This window comes from Taeniopygia guttata, chromosome 1A (genome assembly GCF_048771995.1).
Source record: "Taeniopygia guttata chromosome 1A, bTaeGut7.mat, whole genome shotgun sequence".
NCBI lineage: Eukaryota > Metazoa > Chordata > Aves > Passeriformes > Estrildidae > Taeniopygia > Taeniopygia guttata.
Window position 1 is genome coordinate 66,720,923 of NC_133025.1, and position 19,502 is coordinate 66,740,424.

General features: G+C 38.4%; 1 protein-coding gene across 3 annotated transcripts in view; it reads right to left on the minus strand.

The window, feature by feature from the left end:
- PIK3C2G (phosphatidylinositol-4-phosphate 3-kinase catalytic subunit type 2 gamma) overlaps nt 1-19,502 on the minus strand; it is a 213,307-nt gene that overhangs the window by 153,118 nt on the left and 40,687 nt on the right. For all 3 annotated transcript variants that reach the window (XM_072923803.1, XM_072923804.1, XM_072923805.1), the window contains 4 exons: nt 17,134-17,204; nt 13,022-13,085; nt 8,113-8,229; nt 2,071-2,104 (listed from right to left, as the gene is read on the minus strand). In XM_072923803.1, the coding sequence (XP_072779904.1) occupies nt 2,071-2,104; nt 8,113-8,229; nt 13,022-13,085; nt 17,134-17,204 (286 nt within the window). The remainder of the gene's footprint in view (nt 1-2,070; nt 2,105-8,112; nt 8,230-13,021; nt 13,086-17,133; nt 17,205-19,502) is intronic.

Below are 19,502 nucleotides of genomic sequence, written 5' to 3' on the forward strand. Positions count from 1 at the left end.
TTTTGGCTCACAGGCTTGCAGATTTTTGCACACCTGCAATCCTAGACAGCTAAGCACAAAGAAGTAAAAAAAGGGTGGGAGGCAAATGAGGTGGAAACAGAAGCACAAAGATGAATTTGGCAGGAGCTTACAACTCACCACTTATTTGGCTTTTACTTCTAGCTTCAGCAAGTGAAAATATCATCTGGATTCCTCTCAAGGTTAGTGTTCCTAGGTCAGCAGCATTATCATGAAGGTGAGCACTGAGAAGACAGGGACTAAGGAAAACTTCTGATGCCCAAAAGAGAAGATGCAATATGGTTTTTCCCCATGTTTGGGAGTTCAGCCCTAGGTTCCTGCAGATCAGTTTTGGTCATTGCACTCACACTTGGCTTTTCTCAGATATGCTCTTAACTCCAGCTTTGACATGCCAGCTCATTATCCTAACTTTAAATATTTTGCTGACTTTTAGTCTATTTAATTTGTGTATTATGTGCAGATGTAAGGCATGTAGCATGTCAAAACATACATGAAATGGAAATTTGGTTACCTTGGACAAATTTGAATGCAGGCTTCTCCACAGAATGACTAATGGTTTGGCAAGTTCTGACTTGCTATCAGTAAATTGCAGTTTCTAATCTTACACTACCAAAAGGATTCTGCAATTGTTATGAAATTAGGGTGTGCCAAAACCAAACAGAGAAATCTTCACACTTGATGATTTCCTGGCATAAATAAATAGGTACAGAGAAGTAGGGAGTAAACACTGATTCCTTCAGTGTTACTCAATAACTGAGATTTTCCTTGAGAGACCTGCTGATTCAATGAAGTTCAAATTTGGAAATACCTGTAATCAGAGGAGTGTTTAAAATCCATTCCAATTACATTTTCTGAACAGTGTGTGGAGGAAGATGTTTCTCAGGTAGATGCCTATTAGTAGCTATTGATTATTTTTAACATGAGCAATTAGCTGCCATTGAGAGTGTTAACACATGGGAAAAAGGAATATATCCAAGAAAGAAGAGTCCTACAGACTGAATTTACCTTCTCCTCCCTTCTGCACCTGCATGGGTTTTTTTTCTTCCCACTCTCTTGGCCTTCCAGCTGCTTAGCTTCTCCTGCCATCTTACAAATTGAATTGTTGTTTCCCTTCTCTGCTGTTCATGAAGTTGAATAATGAAGAAACAAGCCTAGCATTTGGAAACCTGTATTTGAAGCAACTCTATGTTTGAAAGACTGCTGAAATCATTGTAATTGTTTCACTTTTTTTGCATCTCTGAGCACACTGCAGTCAAGAAGAGCAAACAAAAGAAAAGAATATCTCAGAGGACATTTTTTCCTCCAACAAAATGGAGAAAGACCAATTCCCTCCACAGCCCACCCCAGTGCTCGGCTGGAGGGAGGGCCCTTGGATGGTACCCATGCAGCATCCCCAGCTGCATTTGGGCAGCCACAAAGGGCTGGAGCAGCACCTGATGAGGCTGTTCCCTCCTGGAACCCAGCCCCTGGCAGAGCAGACTCCTGCTCCTCCTTTGGTCTGAGAGGGGCTGACAGTGCTCAGCACCTCTGAGCCAGTGAGAATTTGAAAAGGCAGAGTTTATAATTTTGTCCATTACTGTTAATTAATGTACTCTTCTTATGACAGTCTATCATTAGACAAGACACTCTTTCTACAGCAAAAGATCACAAAGAAGTAAAGCTTACAGAGGGGGGAATTAAAGTTATTGGAGTCAGGTGGAAAAGTCACACAGAAAAATAATTTTTCAGGTTTCCATGAAGTTAATTACTTTCCTTTTTCTCCACAGTGAAACCTGTGATTAAAGAAAACTACCATGACCACCACCACCTCAACTCAGTTTCTATTCTGCTACTCATTCTCCATATTTGAGTCTCCAGATTATTTTGTGGAAATACTGTTTTATTTACACTTTTAGATCACTTCAACTTATCATAATTACCTTATAATACACCTTAACATGTAAACATCTGCAATATGCCCACTCAAACAGATTAGTAAAACAAGCAAATAGCAAAATGTGTGTTTTCTGATGATACACCTTGAATTAAGAGACTTGAAAAAATCCACTCTACCTTTGCCTGGTGTTTCCACGCTTTGAAGAGAATTCTATAAAGACAAAACCAGAGAGGAAAAAAGTAATCAGTCAATCAGAAAAGACTAGGTAGAAGTTTTAATGGTTGTAGGAGTAGAAAATACAGTGGAAAGGGGGAAGGATTTAGATTTATTGTAATGTAATGATGACACAAGACATGATGGGATTCAGAGCACCAGGACCTGCTTCCTCTACCACCTTAGCCAAGCCACTTAGACCTGATTTCTGACAGTATTTGGGCACGTCAGGGTACAAAGGAGCACTCATCAAATGTGCTCACACGTTCTCAGCCTCCACAGTGATAGAACAGAGATAAGAATTCCCTCTCCACCCCTTTGCAAGGCTTTATACAATCAGACATGAAGCCCAAAGGGAAAAGTCTTGGCATCCTCTCAAAGGTGAGGAGCAGCAAGTCTCCACTCAAGTGGCCTCCATTTCACCTCCTCCTGTGCCAGATCAGTGAAAATAGCTGTGCACTTCAAAGGCCTCTGAGCAGACAGCTGACCAGAGGTGGCCAAAGGGAAATATTGAGTGAGGGGAGACCTCAAAGTGCTCTTCAGCTTCCTCATGACGGCAAGTGACAGTCACTGATGTCTTCATCTGGTCATCAGTGACAGGACCCAGGGGAACAACATGAAGCTGTGGCAGGGGAGGTTAAGTGGGTATCAGGAAAAGCTTTTTCACCCAGAGAGTGGCTGGGCACTGAACAGGCTCTCCAGGGAACAGGTCACAGCCCCAAGCCTGACAGAGTTCTGGAAGCATTTGGACAACACTTAAAGGCACATGGTGTGATTCTTGGGGTGTCCTCTGCAGGGACAGAAGTTGAACTTGGATGATTCTTGTGGAGCCCTTTCAACTCAGCACACTCTAGGATTATCTGAGTCTGTGAGCAGACTTGTATCTACAAAGCAACACAAAAATAAGTGGCAAATCTTGACCAGAGAGACTGCAAAGTTAATTCTGCACCTCAGTATTGCCTCTGGCTCGCACTGTTTGAACCCACATCCCTGTAAGGTTTTCTGCCCTTCAAAGTCATTCATCTCTTGGAGAATGCTTCGTGTTAGTACATATGTATTCAGCATGATGCTTCTTAAAAATTACAATGCATGCAGAGGTGGCAGAAGAAATACAATGCTGGATGTACACTCTCCCTCTGGCACCCAGCTTGGAGCTGCCAGCATTTGTCTGCTGAAGATGAACAGAAGTCCTTGAATGCTTACTTGAGGGGAGAAAAGCAGCATCCAGGCTGAGAATTATGTTTTCACAATCTTCATAATGCAGTGAGACAAATGGGAACAGAGACTTTTGTTCGATTCCCTCAAATTTTGGAAAGTAAACAACCTTTTGGCACGGTACTTATAATTTTGACATAGTATAGCATGCTGAATATATAGTGGATTAGTGCCTGTTCTGGCAGGATTTGATCTCCTATGACTTTTTGTGAGCTGCTGCAAGAAAGGAATGGAGAAAAAAAAAAGGAGTATGCATCAGGTCCAGAGCCTCCCCTGAATGAATTTGAAAATCCCAGGGTTAGGTTGGTTAGAGACTGAAATAATCACATTTACAAAGAGATGCAATCAGTTAAGAAGAAACCAGCACTGGTGCCAGTTGCTTTCATAATCTCTTAACCATGCTACAGGAATGCACAGTACTGGCAGTGAGGAGGTAATAAGTACAATTTAATTAAAGACAGAAGATTGAAACTAAGTTTCTTTGTTTTGGGTTTTTTTTTAACCAGAATTAAATAGAAGCACTTTTTTTTTTTTCCCAAGTAGGAGAGTACATATGTACAGGTAGGTATACACAAACATACACTGGCAACCTATGTAATTTACATTGGAAGAAGTAAGCAGTGTTTTCCCCTGAGGCTTTATATGCGCTTGTGCCAAATGGATGTGTTAAAAAATATTCCACGCAAAACCACACCATATATTACACTAAAGCATCAGGAAATCATGTGGAAAAGCAGTTAGAATGTTTTTCTGGCACCCCTTCCCTAGCAGATGTGCAATTCTGCTATGCTTGAGATGTAACAGGTAGCCTCAAAAATGTCACTTAATTTGTGGGGCACTTTACCTGCTTATCTGAAAAAAGCCTCTCTTCCTCCTAACAAAATATTTTGGTACTATACTGGTATACATAATAGAATCAATGCAAGCAATATGGTAAAATACACTAATATTGCAGCATTTAGTAATTTTTTCAGTACCCAAATTTCACATAAAAATGACCCTAGCATTCAATGTAAGTTAAAATTAAAAAGAGGTTTGAGGGGCTTTGTACTCCATTGAATAACTGGCTGCTGAGTACTAATTTTGACCACGTACGTTGCAACAAACAGGAAACCTGGTCAATTGTCTTTGTATCAATATTGCCAAATAGAGATGTAATCTGATTTGTTACATTTATATTCTACACGTGAGGTAGTTGCATATGGTGTGTAATGACTATTCTCACGCAATGGGAGAAGTTACAAAACATGCAGGAGTATATTTTACTGCTTTTATGACATCTATAGTTGAGCTGCTGGCAAAGACGAAACTCTTTATGGAATCAAAAGCCTTTTCTAGATTGCTGAGGTCTATTGACTGTCCTAGCAGCTATTTCTCAAAGGAGTGAAAAGCCAGAGGCAGCAGCAGCATTTGAAGACAGTTGTTAGTCAGGTCTGCTTCAGCACAGAGGGACAGGGGTGGCAGCCAAGGTCACAGGCAGCTTTTACAGGAAGGCTTTAAGGGAAAGCCAACCAGCTCAGCTAACCAAGCCTAAAAAGCAGCATTAAGAGAACAAAGCCTCAATAACTGAAAAACTTGAAAGCATGAGTGACAATCTAGCCAGTAGTTTTTCAAGAGATATGTTGTTAGAATCCAAAATGCAAGGAATTCTCAGAACTTTGGGCCTGTAAGCCAAAGCTTAGAAGTAAACACAGGATTTAATTTGAGACCTTAGAAGAGGCATCCAAACGCAGATGCTAGAAGCAAGAATGTGGATTTGTAGTTTAAAGCAGAGACACATTAAGTTAAGAAGAAGAAAGTTTAAAGTTTTGGAGTTTAAGATATAGAAAAAAAGTAGTTACAAAGGTAAACAAGGAGTTTATAATGCAGTATTGTGGGTTTGTGTCATAACATGACTGGCTAAGAAAGCTTACACCGTAACATAATTTCATAAAACAAAATATTTAAGGATTAAGTCAAAAACATAAATATCCTTGTTAGCAGTGTTTTATTAGTCAATAAATCCTTTAAAAGTCTTGTAACTAAGGGTCTTGTGACATTCTGATAATACAGTAAAGATGTGAGTCAAACTCACCCTGCCTATGTAGGAAATAAGAAAATAAACCACATAATCTAAAAACTCAGAGGTCCCATCTCTAACTCATTCTAAATTCCTTCCAAAATCCCCATAATATGTGGTACAGCTTCTTAATGAATATTAGGACAGAAAAATATCTAAGACTGTTCAATCAGGACACCATATTTTCAACATTTAAGAGAGGCTTTTCAGAGAGCATCACTTTGCTCATTACAGAACTTTATTTTAGAAAGGAATTAGAGCAGAAGAAATGTATCAGGACTAATTTGATAAAAACTTTTTCTTTAAGGCAATAAAAATTTAGTGTATTTTATCTTTTAGTGTTCAGGTCAGCCCTTATCAGCTGGAGCCTCTGGAGAACACAGCCAGGACCAGCACTCAGACTGCACACAATGATAAGGAGAGGTGTGCATTGCTCTGAAGGGTTTATAATCTAAGCAGGTAAAACAGGCAAAAAGGAAGTGTATTGCTCCCTCCATGTGAGGAAGAAAATGGAAGTTACTTTAGGAGAAGCTGCAAATATTGGAGACAATATATGGTGGAGTTGGACATTCTGACATGCTGGAGAATGAGCAATACCAAACAGGGAACATTTGGAACAGAGATTTTTTTGTTGTTTGTTTCTTTCTACAAGAAGATAATTAAATTATGACCGGATCTATTTGCCTATTATTAATGGCCATTTCATCTCAGAAATAAAAGCAAGATTTGCATGGCAACAACTCTGAAAACAAGTAAAAGATAATGTGAACATTCACAAAAAAAAAAATAAGACTGAAGAAGAGGATTTGTACTCAGGGTTTTATCCCATTATGCTATTCTGCATGGCATGTGGGGTTGTCTGACTTAGGATGAGCCACACTAATAGGAACCTGATTTGTCTCTTTGACCACTGCACCTATTTCTCTGCTCAATTCAGAGGATGGGGCTGCAAATGGACCAAGGGATATATAAGGCAGTCATAAGAGGTAGTTTACACATTAGGTTCACAGGGCTGACCTGAACACTAAAAGATAAAATACACTAAATTTTTATTGCCTTCAAGAAAAAGTTTTTATCAAATTAGTCCTGATACATTCCTTCTGCTCTAATTCCTTTCTAAAACAAAGTTCTGTTGCTTTCCTCTCTGTCTTTTAACTTGACTCAGATCTTTGGCTATCTCTCAAGAAATATTCTGGATTGAGAAAATTCTTGTCTCAGGTACAAGACACTGATCATACTGACACCTCTTAAGAGAGTCTGGAGTTTAACTGAAAAGCAAATCATATGAATACCTTATTACTTCCTTTATCTCTTTCTCTACAGTATTTACCTTCTAATATCCAAGAAGAGCTTTTCTTAAATGGATATTCTTATTTCCATTTGATTCCACATCATGCTAGATAAAATGTGTGCCAACACAGACTCATTTATGCAGGAATTTACTCCCAGTAGTGACTTCTAATAATTGATGCCAAAGCAGAAGTTAGAATATTTAGGATAATATAGAAGCAAGATTTGCAGGGAAGCATGAACTAGAAGAGAAGCAAGAGAAGCCATTTAAGTGAATCAGCTGGTCAGGTCTGAGCAACAAACCGAAAACCCTGGAGCTGCCTTGGCTCTTCCAGTCTTTGGTGTTGCACATATCACAAGACATGGGAGAAAAAACAAAACAAAAACAAACAAACAAACCCCCCCCCCCCCCAAAAAAAAAAAACAAGGCCAACAGTAAAGAGAAAGGATAAAAGTCTTGCAGGAGGCAGGTAATGGTCTGAATGCAAGCATCATATGCAGCCTGGCATGTTTTTCTAAATAGTATTTGCTTCTAAATAGTACTTTCTAAACCCTATGTCTAAATAGTATATGCTGTGAGAAAGAATGACGAGACCATGCAAAGATAGAAGAGAACTCCTCAGTAACTTTTAGTTTTTTGAAAGTGTGAAGAGGGAATTTCCTTAGGGTGTGAAAAAATTATCATGACTCACAATTACACCAGAGTAAATCCAAGTGATTAATGGCTTGATTTTCAGATTTGCTGAGCACCTGAATCTCCAAAATGGTGACTTTCAAAAGAGCTTTTGGGTGCTCAGAACTTCTATAAATCAGGTCATAGTGACTCTTTCTAAGGTCATACCAAAGCAGCTGATGACCAAATTGAGAAGGGATAATGCCCTCCAAAGTCCCAGTTCACAATTAATTATACATAAACACCCGGAAAACCCATTTCAATGTTTTAAGAATATTTCAGCTAGAATCAGGACTCTATGATGCTGGTACTCTTTTGCATAAATAATAGGGATATTTCAATCTGAAAATTGAAATTTTATTTATTGTTTATTTGATTTTTTATATAAATAACATTTTTGGAAGATTATTTTAAATTGCCAACCTCAACAAAATATCTGAAAATCTAATACTCCGAGATCGTGTGATTTGGTAAATAGGTGATGTGGCAAAGAAGAGATTTGTACATTAAGTAGGAACAAGAAAGAACTGGAGGAGATTATCAGTTGAAATTAATCACATGGCAAATCTTCTGTTGGTTCTCTATCACATCACACATGGTCAACACTTTTTTTTTTAGAGTGCCTCTACCCAACAATTGTCAAAGGGAAAACAAGACAGCAAAATGTAGCAAGAGAGTAAAATGGACTCGATCAATCAAAAAAGTAGTGATACCCATTCAATTTCCAGTTTTAAAGATGACAGTAGGAAATGAACATGCATCTTTTACCTGTGCTCTCCCCAAAGCATGGAGTTTGCTGACTGCATCAGTGATGTCTCTGGTTTCCACAAAGCACAGGACACTGCAGATGGCTTTAGCTGCCTCAATCACGTTATCAACATTATTCTGTTGATAGGAGACAAATAGGGGGGAAAAAGGAAACAGCCACTTAGCATTTACCAGAAATACCTGACCATAACCTTCATAGCAGTGATGGGGGTAGAAAATCCTACCTGCTCAAGCAAAATTCAAACACCATGGTGTAGTCTGGCTACACTGAAATCACCACAGGCCAATAATTTCCTAAGGACAGCATAATTTGTGTTGAAGTCCAATTATCTCCCACAAAATGTATGCTGGTCAAAACCACAACAAATTTGATACCAAAGATAACTGATTTCCTCATTTTAAGGGAAAACCTTGGTTTGTCTGAACTCCAGCAGTGTGGAAGCACTGTAAAGGAACTTCTGAGGGGACCTGAAGCCGAGTGATTAATGAGCATTCCGAGGTTTTGTGATTCTGTGAATTTATCCTCTTCATTGTCTCCTACCCATTTCTGTGAGAGTTGGAAAACAGCCACATTCCTCCTAAAAATAGATACTGTGTGGGAGGCTGCATAATCTGACACCTGTGGACTGAGTACTTTTGCAACCAGCTTTCTGCAAAATTATATATTTAGTTAAAACTATGGAATCTTATTGATTATAAATTTAGGTATTTAAATATTGTCATATAAAAAAAGTTTCTAGATGAAATGCTTTGGGGAATTAAAAAATATTTTGGATCCTCAAAGGAAGGAAAACACAATATCAAGTACTCTATGTTCAGGAAAATAAATAAATAAAAATTCATGGGCTTTCTGCATGGTTATGTCACTTCATTAAACCTTAAAATACATTCTCTGAACAAGCAGAAGCTCTCCTATAAATACTCTCCACGTTCCTGTACTGATAAATGTTCCTTTTAGTGCACTATAGCATGTGGATGTACCCATAAAACCATTTCTCTACCTCATGCATCTCACGCCTGAAAAGTAAAAATTGTACCAAGATGAACTTTCTGTTTTCAGGCTCAAGGTTTATGCACAGACTGTACTGAGAAGGTCAACACCTGCCATTATTACAAATAAATATGAATATATATTGAGCTTACTAATTCCCCATTACCTGCTTCGAGCAGAACTAAAGTGGGAAGAAATCATGTGAAATATCCACAAATACCTGGTGGTGTGATTATTTTACCCATAAGTTGTTGGGTTGTTTTGGGTTTTTTTTAGTAATTAAGGACAGAAACACCTTTTCACACTACAGGTTCTAGAGAGGAAAAGGCTGACTGTGATCTCTTGAGAATTTTAGACCTCCCTTGGGCTGAAGCTGATTGACTGCTCAGTGGTATGGCTTTGCTATGTGTAACCCTGACAAGTCCAAAACATCGTAAATGCTGGTTTAGTCTGATTTGTTGAAGAAATAAGTGACTATATGTGTGTGTCTATATATACATAAATTACTATATAGACTTTTTAGTTAATACTAAATATCATTCTAATATTGCATTTGATTTAAATAAGTTTTAATTTGAGCATTTTACTTCTTCACAAGCAGAGATGTATTATTAGAAGGAGGAGTTTTGTGCCTATAAATACAGATTTGCAGGGTAATTTCTGAGCAGTAACGAGTAATAGACATACACAAAAGTAACCCTTGAGTAGAGAAACAGCTCTCTGGATGGAGAAAAATTAAAACAAAAAATAAATCCCCAAACCCACCCACAGTTTATGTATTTTTGCATGCACATATAAATGCTATTGCATAAAGAGAATTGGTGTCTTGAGGAATGTATCCATTTCTGTTTAATATGCTATTCTTTTTATGGATAAAGTATCAAAGTATTAATATTTATAGAAGCTGCTTTACCATACACTTTATTTTTATGGTAGCTACTTGTAAGGAGCATATTGCAGATGAAGAAGAACTAGCACATAAAATTATGTGATACCAAATACTACACACGATGACTTTTTCCACACTATTTCTCTGCTGGGATATTATCATGTAAAGAGTCCTCTTTTTCTCTTTTTTCATGTGTAGATACATGACATTGATTTTTGTCCCAAAGAAAGGAAGATGGAGATTAATTTCTTACAAAAATTTTACATTTTCTGAAATTCCAAAGGAACTACAGTCAACAGCTTGTAATTTTTCCCCCTTCTACATATTTAAATACAGCAGAACCTTAGAAGAATATTTTTGTGTTTCAATAATTTATATGATTTAAAAAAATGTTATTTCATTCTAGAAATTCTACACTTTATAAAAAATTTACAAAGTCCTCTCTACAGTAACAGTGCATTTTGAATGGATTTCAAATGAAGTGCATAAAAAGCGGTTGTCAGGGCAATCCAAATTGGCTTCTTATTTGACAACACATATTGTCTGAAAATTACATTTCAAAACTTACATTTCAACCTCAACAGCACCAATCCCATCTTTGTGCCAGACATCCTAATTATCTTTTTGAAATTTTTGTTTTATACAGTCATTATCAATCTCAAAATTAATTTTCCATTTATTTATCATTATTACTAATTAGGTTAATAACAATAGTGAGTTTGTCCCATAAGTCAAAAGTACTGGTATCCCAATATCTATGGAAGACTAAATCTGCAAATAATTAGAGAAATGTGCAAAAAACTATTTTTTTTTTCCCAACTGAGGATCTCAGGGTGTGTCTGGTTAAAACTGAATGCTGAAGGAACATCCAGCTGAGGACAGAACTTCAGCAGTTACTTGTGCACTTAATTTACAATCTGTGAGCAGCTCCCAGTGTCTTAAATTTCAGAGTGTGCTGAAGGTGAGTTGTGGTGAACCAGAGAGGTATAACAACAATGCCAGTTGGGAATGGGAATAGTTTGGAAAAGCAGGAATAGATTGAAAAAGTGACAGAATTACTCCTCTGCAGACTTGGGGTAAGGGGCAGTCATAATGACCCCAGTTTTAGACCTTCTTTAAGCAATCTAAACAGAAGTTAGAGAAAATAAGTAAACAAGGATTCAAAGACCAAATGAAGGGCTCTCATTTTTTGTTTTGTTTACTATATATTTATAAATATTACTCATTACATTAGAGTTCCATCATTTTTTGAGCCACTAATACAAGCAAATCATACTGCATGATTCTAGGTTTGGAAAGTCTACATACACTCATGCTTCTGAATGAAAATATCCATTATATGACCTAGACCATTAACTTGCAATCCTGCTCTTTTAAGCAATTCATATGAACATATTTAGTGTCACTAAGTAGAAAATGCCTTATTAAAAAAAATTAACTACAGAGAAATTCAGCTCTAGACACACACATATCCCTTGGATGGTATGAATATTTGAAAAATGTACTTCCTTCTCTTTATAAAAACTTAATGGTTTCAAGAAATTGCTTACCCAGCGTAAAAATCTTTAGCAAAAACAAATTTAGGAATGCTTCATTATAGGTCTGAGGAATATCTGCACAGTGTTAGTTGCAGAGGGTGGATTGCAAAGTCTCATTAATGTTGAAGTTAGGGCTTTATTTTGAATTTAGAATCCTCTTGCTTTAGGCCCTAAAATTTCAAGTGAATGTAAATAACTACCCTGGTGGGTCTCTTTCAGTGAAGAAATATAGATGTGCATTTGAGCTTGGGGACCCAACTTTTCCAAATGGTTATGACTGCATCACATTTTATACACTAAACACTTCCCTTTGAGATGATGCTTACAAAGGAAAATTCTGCAAATACCTGCACAGTATCAGACCCAGAGCTTTACTTTGTAGCCAGGCACAGTGCAACAACCTCTAAATTTGTGGTTTGCATTTTGAAAAAGCGTCAAAAACTTACACCAAATGTAAAGTGTTTGTATATATCTACACTATGTATTTATAAATATTATATATTATTGATATATACTCATTCATGTATGTGTCTGTATGTTTAGATGGATTTCTATACATGTGTGTATATGTATAAAATTTATATGCTAATGTATGTTTTCTGGCAATTCAAAATAGAAATAATAATGGATCAAGACTATCCAGAGAGAATAAATTCTGAACTTCAATGTAAATGACGGAGTTCTGAAGCAAAATATTCATTTTATGTTGTAACATATATTTCAAAGAAATCCATAATTTAGCATAATGAGTTATAACTCTGGAAGGGATGCACTGGAATATCTCCATGCTACATCAGTATTCTTTGATTTTTATAAATATTTTGTTCTTTCCAGTTTTAAACCCTAGAAAATCGGTTATCATGCCAACTTGAAAGTCAGAGCAAATCAGTTGTCATGCCAGCTTGGAAGTCAGATCAAATAAACATGTGGTTTCTTCCAAGGTATGACTCAATTTGTCCTGTAGACATTTGTCCTTAAAACATTGGACAGCAGAGATTTTGCAAAAAGATTTTTCCTTCACGCATGTAGCATTCAATTAGCAGCCCACAATGCTTTGAAATAAAGCTCTTGGGAGTTTTGTCTGGCTAAATCTAATCCTTCAAACTACCACATGCTTGCATATATATATATATATTAAATATGTCAACATTAGGCTTGGGGGTTTGCAAAATCAGGGACAAATTTTGCAGATCCATATAATGCATTATACCTCTACTAATTCCAAGCATTATATTGGCAAGTCAAACAACTCTGGTATTATTTACAAGTTGCATGACATGTAGAAACAGTCACCTTTGATATCTTAAATTTGTAGCACTTTCTTCCTAACCTCAGACCGAGTTTTATGAAGAGAATTTATATCCTTTCCAAGTCAGATTAAGCAGCCTTAATTAAAAGTCTTCCTTAATTGCATCTAAGGCAGATTAATAATTAGATACCTTTCATGTAGAAGTTAATGCTTTTCTGGTGTAACAAACTGAGAACAAATACCTCATTTTGCAGCAGATATTCCACTTGACCTCTGTAGTTCATAATAACAGAGACAAGGTTCTGCCTAGGAATCAGAAAAAAAGGAAACAACATCAAATTAATAAGATTCAGATCAAAAGAACTGGTTTGGGTTTGTTTTTTCTTGTTTTTTTTTCCACATTCTAGACATTTGAAATAATTTGACAGAGATTGTGTATTAGTATAAAATAAAGCCAAGTGTGTATGCAAACATCATGCAATTGAGCCTGGATGTCCCTGGGTTTTTGCTAGTCATTTGCCACAAAGAATAGATGTAAAAATTCTATTTATACATGAATATACACATTTCCCAAGACAAAGAACTCCAATAAGTGATTTGCTGTTTCAATGTCTACTGAAATTCACTTCCCAGTTATATCACTCTTTATGGTTAAACAAGTGCTTAAATATTACCTAAAAGAAGGATGGACTCAAGTACATGCTACATTCCTAGAGCTAGACTTGATCATCTTAAAGGTTGTGTCCAACTTTGATGATTTTATGATCCAATGCCTTCTTTCTCAATCACTTTATAGACTTAAGCTGCATAAAATCAGATAAAACATCTGCACAAGATCTGGAAAAAATCTCAGCACTTCCAAAGCTAAGTCACAAGTACAGAGCATGTTATAAAACAGTACAGCATTGCTACATAACCTATGGAACTTAATTTGCATGCAGTTCTCAAGTTTAAATGCTCAAACTGTTTCAGCACCTGCCTTCCCACAGCATTTCCTAAGCAGTAAAATTTGCTTTACTTCTGTAGAGAAGCCACTCACCACTCTGTGATTCCATGCCTTTGTCATGCTACAGAAGCTGCCACAAAATTTGTACAAGCAGATTGCTGAGTCTTAGCAAAGCTTCACTAAATTAATTGGGGATTATCAAGAGGAGCATACACCTCTCTCCACTAAACTCCTCAACTGATGCTTCAGCTATAAACCTCACACTTTTTCAACCACAGTCTCCAAGTGCTATCCCCCACAGATAACCGGAATCCGATTTTTTTTTAAGAAGCATTTGTGTCATTGTCAGTTTTAAGCACTGAAATTCTTGCTGTTCTTCATTTGTCAGCTGGAACAAAACAAAAAAAGGTGCCTGTGAGACCATTGCTAAGGCATCATTCTGCAAGCCTCCTCTGTAGGGTCAAAGCATCAGGAAAGGCTAGGGAAACCTTAATTCCCAGTTTTTCACCTAGCCTAGCCCTCTGATTAGTAAAAAGGACACATTACCTTGATGGCCATCAGAGGTAGTTGAGGTTTGCACATGTTTATATGAAAAAGTGGAAATTGCAATTTAAGTTCCTCCTTTGTTGTTTGTTTTACTCAACCCCCTTATTCTTGCCTTTTTAACTGTATTCTTATATCCCACATCAATCTTTTAGTCAAGTTCTTCCTCTTCAGAAGAAGGCTTAGAAGAAATTTCCCACCACTCTTCCATGCCTATTGCAGTCTGGTAGCTGAAAGTCCCAAAACTATTTTGATTTTTTTCAGAGCTTCAAAGCAAATCAACTCTTTGCAGAGCAACTGTGTGTATCCTCATGTATTTCAGCTGGGCTAACTGAGCAATCAGAATTTAGAATTGCAGCTGCAGCCCAAAGTACAGGTTTCATGGTACTTGATTAGATTTTCATTATCTATATTGCATGGCAAGAAGAGGAGACTCATTGCACTGAAATAACCACAGAGAACAGAGAAAAGATAGGTGGCCTTGTCTGTGCTGATACCACAGTGCATTTCCCTGGAGATGCCAACCATTCTCTTCCTCCTACAGGTAGTTTTGCCTTTACAGCTGTTTATTTCCAATCTGCACTGGCTTTATCTAGCCAGGCAGTTTGTAAGTGGAGCAGCTGCCTGGAAATTCCTCCTGTAATCCTGTTAAATCATAGCTAATACAAGTTGTCACTCTGCTTTGACCGAGTCTTCAGGCATAACATCTTTTTCACAGCCTTACCCAGCTCAAAAATATATCTGAACATATGAGCTTGCCTTGCTGTCTTTTTCCATGGAGGTGACCATGTTTATTAGCATGGTTGGTCAAAATGCAGGTTAAAATGCAGAATAATTTCCTAAATTACAATGCTAGTTCAAAAAAATTAGCATATTTTCCATCAGTTTATTTTCCCCTGGAGAGTTTTTGGCAGAAAGTAGCCATAATTTTACATCATTAATAGGAAACAAACACAGCAAGTTGTAATAATGATTGAAATACCCCTACTAATTCTATCCTGAGTCCTTGTCTGCCAGATAACTAATAATACCCATATCTTATCACACAGACATACTTCACACTTGTGCATCATTATAGCTGTGTATAAATATGGCAAGCCTAACCAACCTGTGAACATTTACTACTTCTTTGATGTTAAGGACATTTTTCTTTTTAGCTTTTAGCAAGTCAACATGGTGCAAGAGTTTTGAAAAGGAAATAAGAAAAGCACAAACAGGAGAGTCAGTCTCAGCTCCCAGCTGGTCTATATGGGAGGAGGATGACAAGTACATAGCATGTACTTGCAACTTTCATCTTTCAGACTCCTGACAGTAGCACCTACTATGGAGAAACGCTAGGTTCCCCTTCTAAAATGCTGTTTTTATCACCATTCTGCCTCACTAAAGAGTGCACAAATGCATGCCTGGGCTGTGGTAAATGGAATTGTTGGGAGCTGGTCTCATGTGATTGGCTTCAGAGTTGTAAATGTATTATATATATTGTAAATGCAGGTAAACCTGGTGGGAAGAAATGATGATGTCTGACTCCAGTTCAGAAGGCTGAATGATCTCTTTATTATAACTATACTATAATACATTAATATACTACTTAAAGGAGATACTAAAACTACAAACCTACTTGTTCTAACTATCATATCTAACTAACAACTCATGACCCTCTGTCAGAGTCCAGCCACAAGTGGATTAGGTTGGCCATCAGGCTCAAACAATCCTCATCAGAATCCAATCAAGCAATCACCCCAGGTAAACAATTCTCCAAACACATTCCACGTGGGAAAAACAAGGAGCAGAAATAGGAATTGTTTTCTCTTTCATTTCTCTCTATGCTCCTCTATGAAAAATCCTGAGAGACGGAAGAATGTACCTGCCACAGGGCCCCTCACAACAAGAAGGACACTGAGGTGCTGGAGTGTGTCCAGAAAAGGGAGCAGAGCTGGGGATGAGTCTGGAGCACAGTTCTAATGGGGAGAGAGAGATGAGATTGCTTAGCCTGGAGAGAAGGGACCTACAGCCAATGATCCTGTCCTGCAGACATCCTCTGTGCTCCTAAATTTCATACACTTGTCATCTGTTAAATACATGTCTCTTTAGAGCAAGGACCAGAATGGAAATTTAGGCCACGCTCCTAGGTAACCAAATAGGTCCTCAGTAAGCACCAGGTACCCCCTCAAATGAGTCGCTACCCCTCTGTTTTCCTCCATATGCTAGGTGACAGGTGTGTCATTTAAGTCTACTGTTGTTGGCAAAGTACTTTATAACACAGTGATAAAAAACATGGCAAAAAGTGTCAACAGCTTCCTTATCTAGAATTTGAATTTATCTAAATGGAATATAATTAAAAGTGAATGAGGAATTGATCTCATTTAGTGTTTGTCCATCACAGACTGGCTTTACAATCAGCTTCATTTTGACTGCCAAGTTAAAGGCTCATCATAGTTAGCCTCCATTAAAAAAGAAAAAAATAGGTTTAAAGATCACTGAACTGTGAAAAATATAGTCCTAATGAAGAGCAAACCTATTATTTTTATAATATTTCATCTCAAAAATTCTCTAACAGCAATGCACGCATGAACATTTTGACACCTTCAGTCATGGGAAACTTTGGGAAAAATGAAACCTTTAATGAAAGCTTCAGTGATACAAAAAGGAAACAATTGGGAAGAATTACACAGATCTGAAAAACACTGATTTTTGCTAAGCAACAACTAAGGTCTTAAAAGAAACAGTCTGAAATATTGAAACAATTGTCTTTCTCTTTGATCTCATTCCTGTCCCCAGTAATTCTCAGAATTGTCCTCTGGTGCAAGGAGGCTTCCTACAAATATAAACAATTACAAACATAAATACTGTTGCATAGCAGCTTACCAAATCAGTCTCCAGGCATGAGTGTCTTCTAACAGCTCATTCACACAGAACCTTCTTTGGTCATCCCCATACTGTGGAAGAGAGGTGTATGATGACATACATTACTCTGATAAAGAAGAATGCATATGGGAGATATTTACATTGTATTTTCCAAAGTCAGAATGTTCTCAACTGTGTTCAGGATGTTTTGATCTGAAATTTTGTCTGGTGAATATTTTACATTACACTGGCTGGTACTATACAGGTACCAGTGGGGTCAAGAGCATTCAGGAAAACAAGCTAGCTGGACTTAGAAATAGAACCTTAAATTAGATTCAGTGGGGGAACAGGATGTGCCCTCTGGCAGGGAGAGTGGAGGCAGCAGCATATTCCAGTGCCCTGCCTACATGGGAAACATGAAGAAGGCAGACAAGGTGGCCTAAGGCATGCATAAATTCTGCTTTGGTTCCACACTGAGGTGGGCCAGAGGGAGAGATGATGCAGAGTTAGAGGTGAGCTGTGAGGAAAAGCATCACCCTGGGCAGCTGAGAGGCTTTGCCACTTGAGGGACCTGGGTATTTCTTCCACTAGCTTTTGTTATGCCAGAAAATAAGGTATTTTATTAAGTATGTCAGCAGCAAGTGAGTGTCCAAAGAGCACATCTGCATTGACAAAGATGGTCCCATTGGCAAATGGGTGTACAGAAAAAGCAGAGGACTTTGGGGCTTGATTTCTTCAGCCTTTAAAACTACTGATAAACCTCCCCAATCCTCTCAGCTGGAGGAGCACAGCTACAGCAACCATGACCTTCCCTTTGTGGATACTGGAATTTTAAGGGATCAGCTGCAGCAGTTGAACGTTCTTAAATCCACAGAGCCTTGGTGGGGTTTATCCCAGGGAAAAAAAATGGAAGAAGGGAGAGAAAGGGGAAGAAGAGAAGAGAGAGAAGAAAGGGGAAGAAGAGAAGAGAGAGAAGAAAGGGGAAGAAGAGAAGAGAGAGAAAGGGGAAGAAGAGAAGAGAGAGAAAGGGGAAGAAAAAGGAGCACAGCCCATTTGCCAAGGATCTAGAGCAATCATCTAGTGCAGCAGCTGGATTATGACATCACCAATTATGGATCTAATCTGACCATGGATTCACCCAGCAGTGGGTCACAGATGACCCAGCATTTTGTGCCAGCTGGGTCAGCCCAGGATTTTTTCCCAGCCCTAGCACATCCAGGCAGTGTGAACACTCAGGAGATGCACTCTCATCAGCAGAGGTGGATAGGAGGAGAAATCTCCACCTCGGCAGCTGGGAGGCTTTCCCTCTTGAAGGATCTGGGCATTTCCACCATTCACCCCCAGGGCAGCCCCAGTTCCTTTGGTTGTGAGACACCCAGTGCTGTAGCACTGGTCAGAGGGAGTCCTCAACACCCAGAAGCAGGGCCAAGGACACGAGAGTGTCCAGAGGAAGGAGGAAGCTCCAGGACCCTCCAATGCCCATTCCCAGCTTCTCAGCACCCACTCTTCTACTTCGTGGGAATCCAGGACATCCCTCTGGCTGCCCTGGCTGTCTCGACTCAAAAACACCTTTGGCTTTGATTTTAGCCTGTGGGAAATTTCTGCCAACTTTGTATGAGGAATTACAAGCCACAAGGGTTTGAGTAGTGTGGTAGTTGAATTAACACAGGGTGGAAAAGTAGAATTTTGGGGCTTCTTAGAATGGGGTTCAGGGAGACAAGATGGAGGGATTTGGCCATGCCCTGATCTTTTTTTCCTTCTTCTTTGCCCTCTGTGTCTTCGTGTGATGGTGACACTTATCTATTGGTTTAAGTTAGAGATACACTGTCCAACATAAATGATAGATATTGGCACAATATTGTAAACATAGTACACGTAGTTTTTGGTATAAAATGTAAGCACCACCCTAGGAAGCTGACAGAATGCCACGGCTGACTTGCTAGACAGAGCTCAGCAGGTCAGAGAAAGAATAGATAAGGAAAAATAAATAACTTTGAGAAGCTGATCCTACTAATTTGAGACTTCTTTGTTGGCTGCATGGGCTGGGAAACGAGGACTTTTACATTCTCGGGGTCACCTCGGCACCCAGACCCTGAGACTACTTCATCCAATAAACTGCACAGTCCTTTCCACGATGTGCATTTCATGACCAAAGAATACTTCTGGGTCCACAAGGCCTCGGTGGGATTCATTCCGGAGTGCTAAAGGACCTAGCTGATATCTCATGGCTGGATCCTCTCAGTTCTCTACCAAAGGTACAGTCTAAGGAGGTCCCAGCTGACAATTAGTCAATATTATTGCAATTTACAGGGAGGGCACAAGGAAATGGAGCAGGGATGTAAAGGAACAGGGAGAGAGGACACAGTTTAGCTGGTGGGGACCTACAGTTT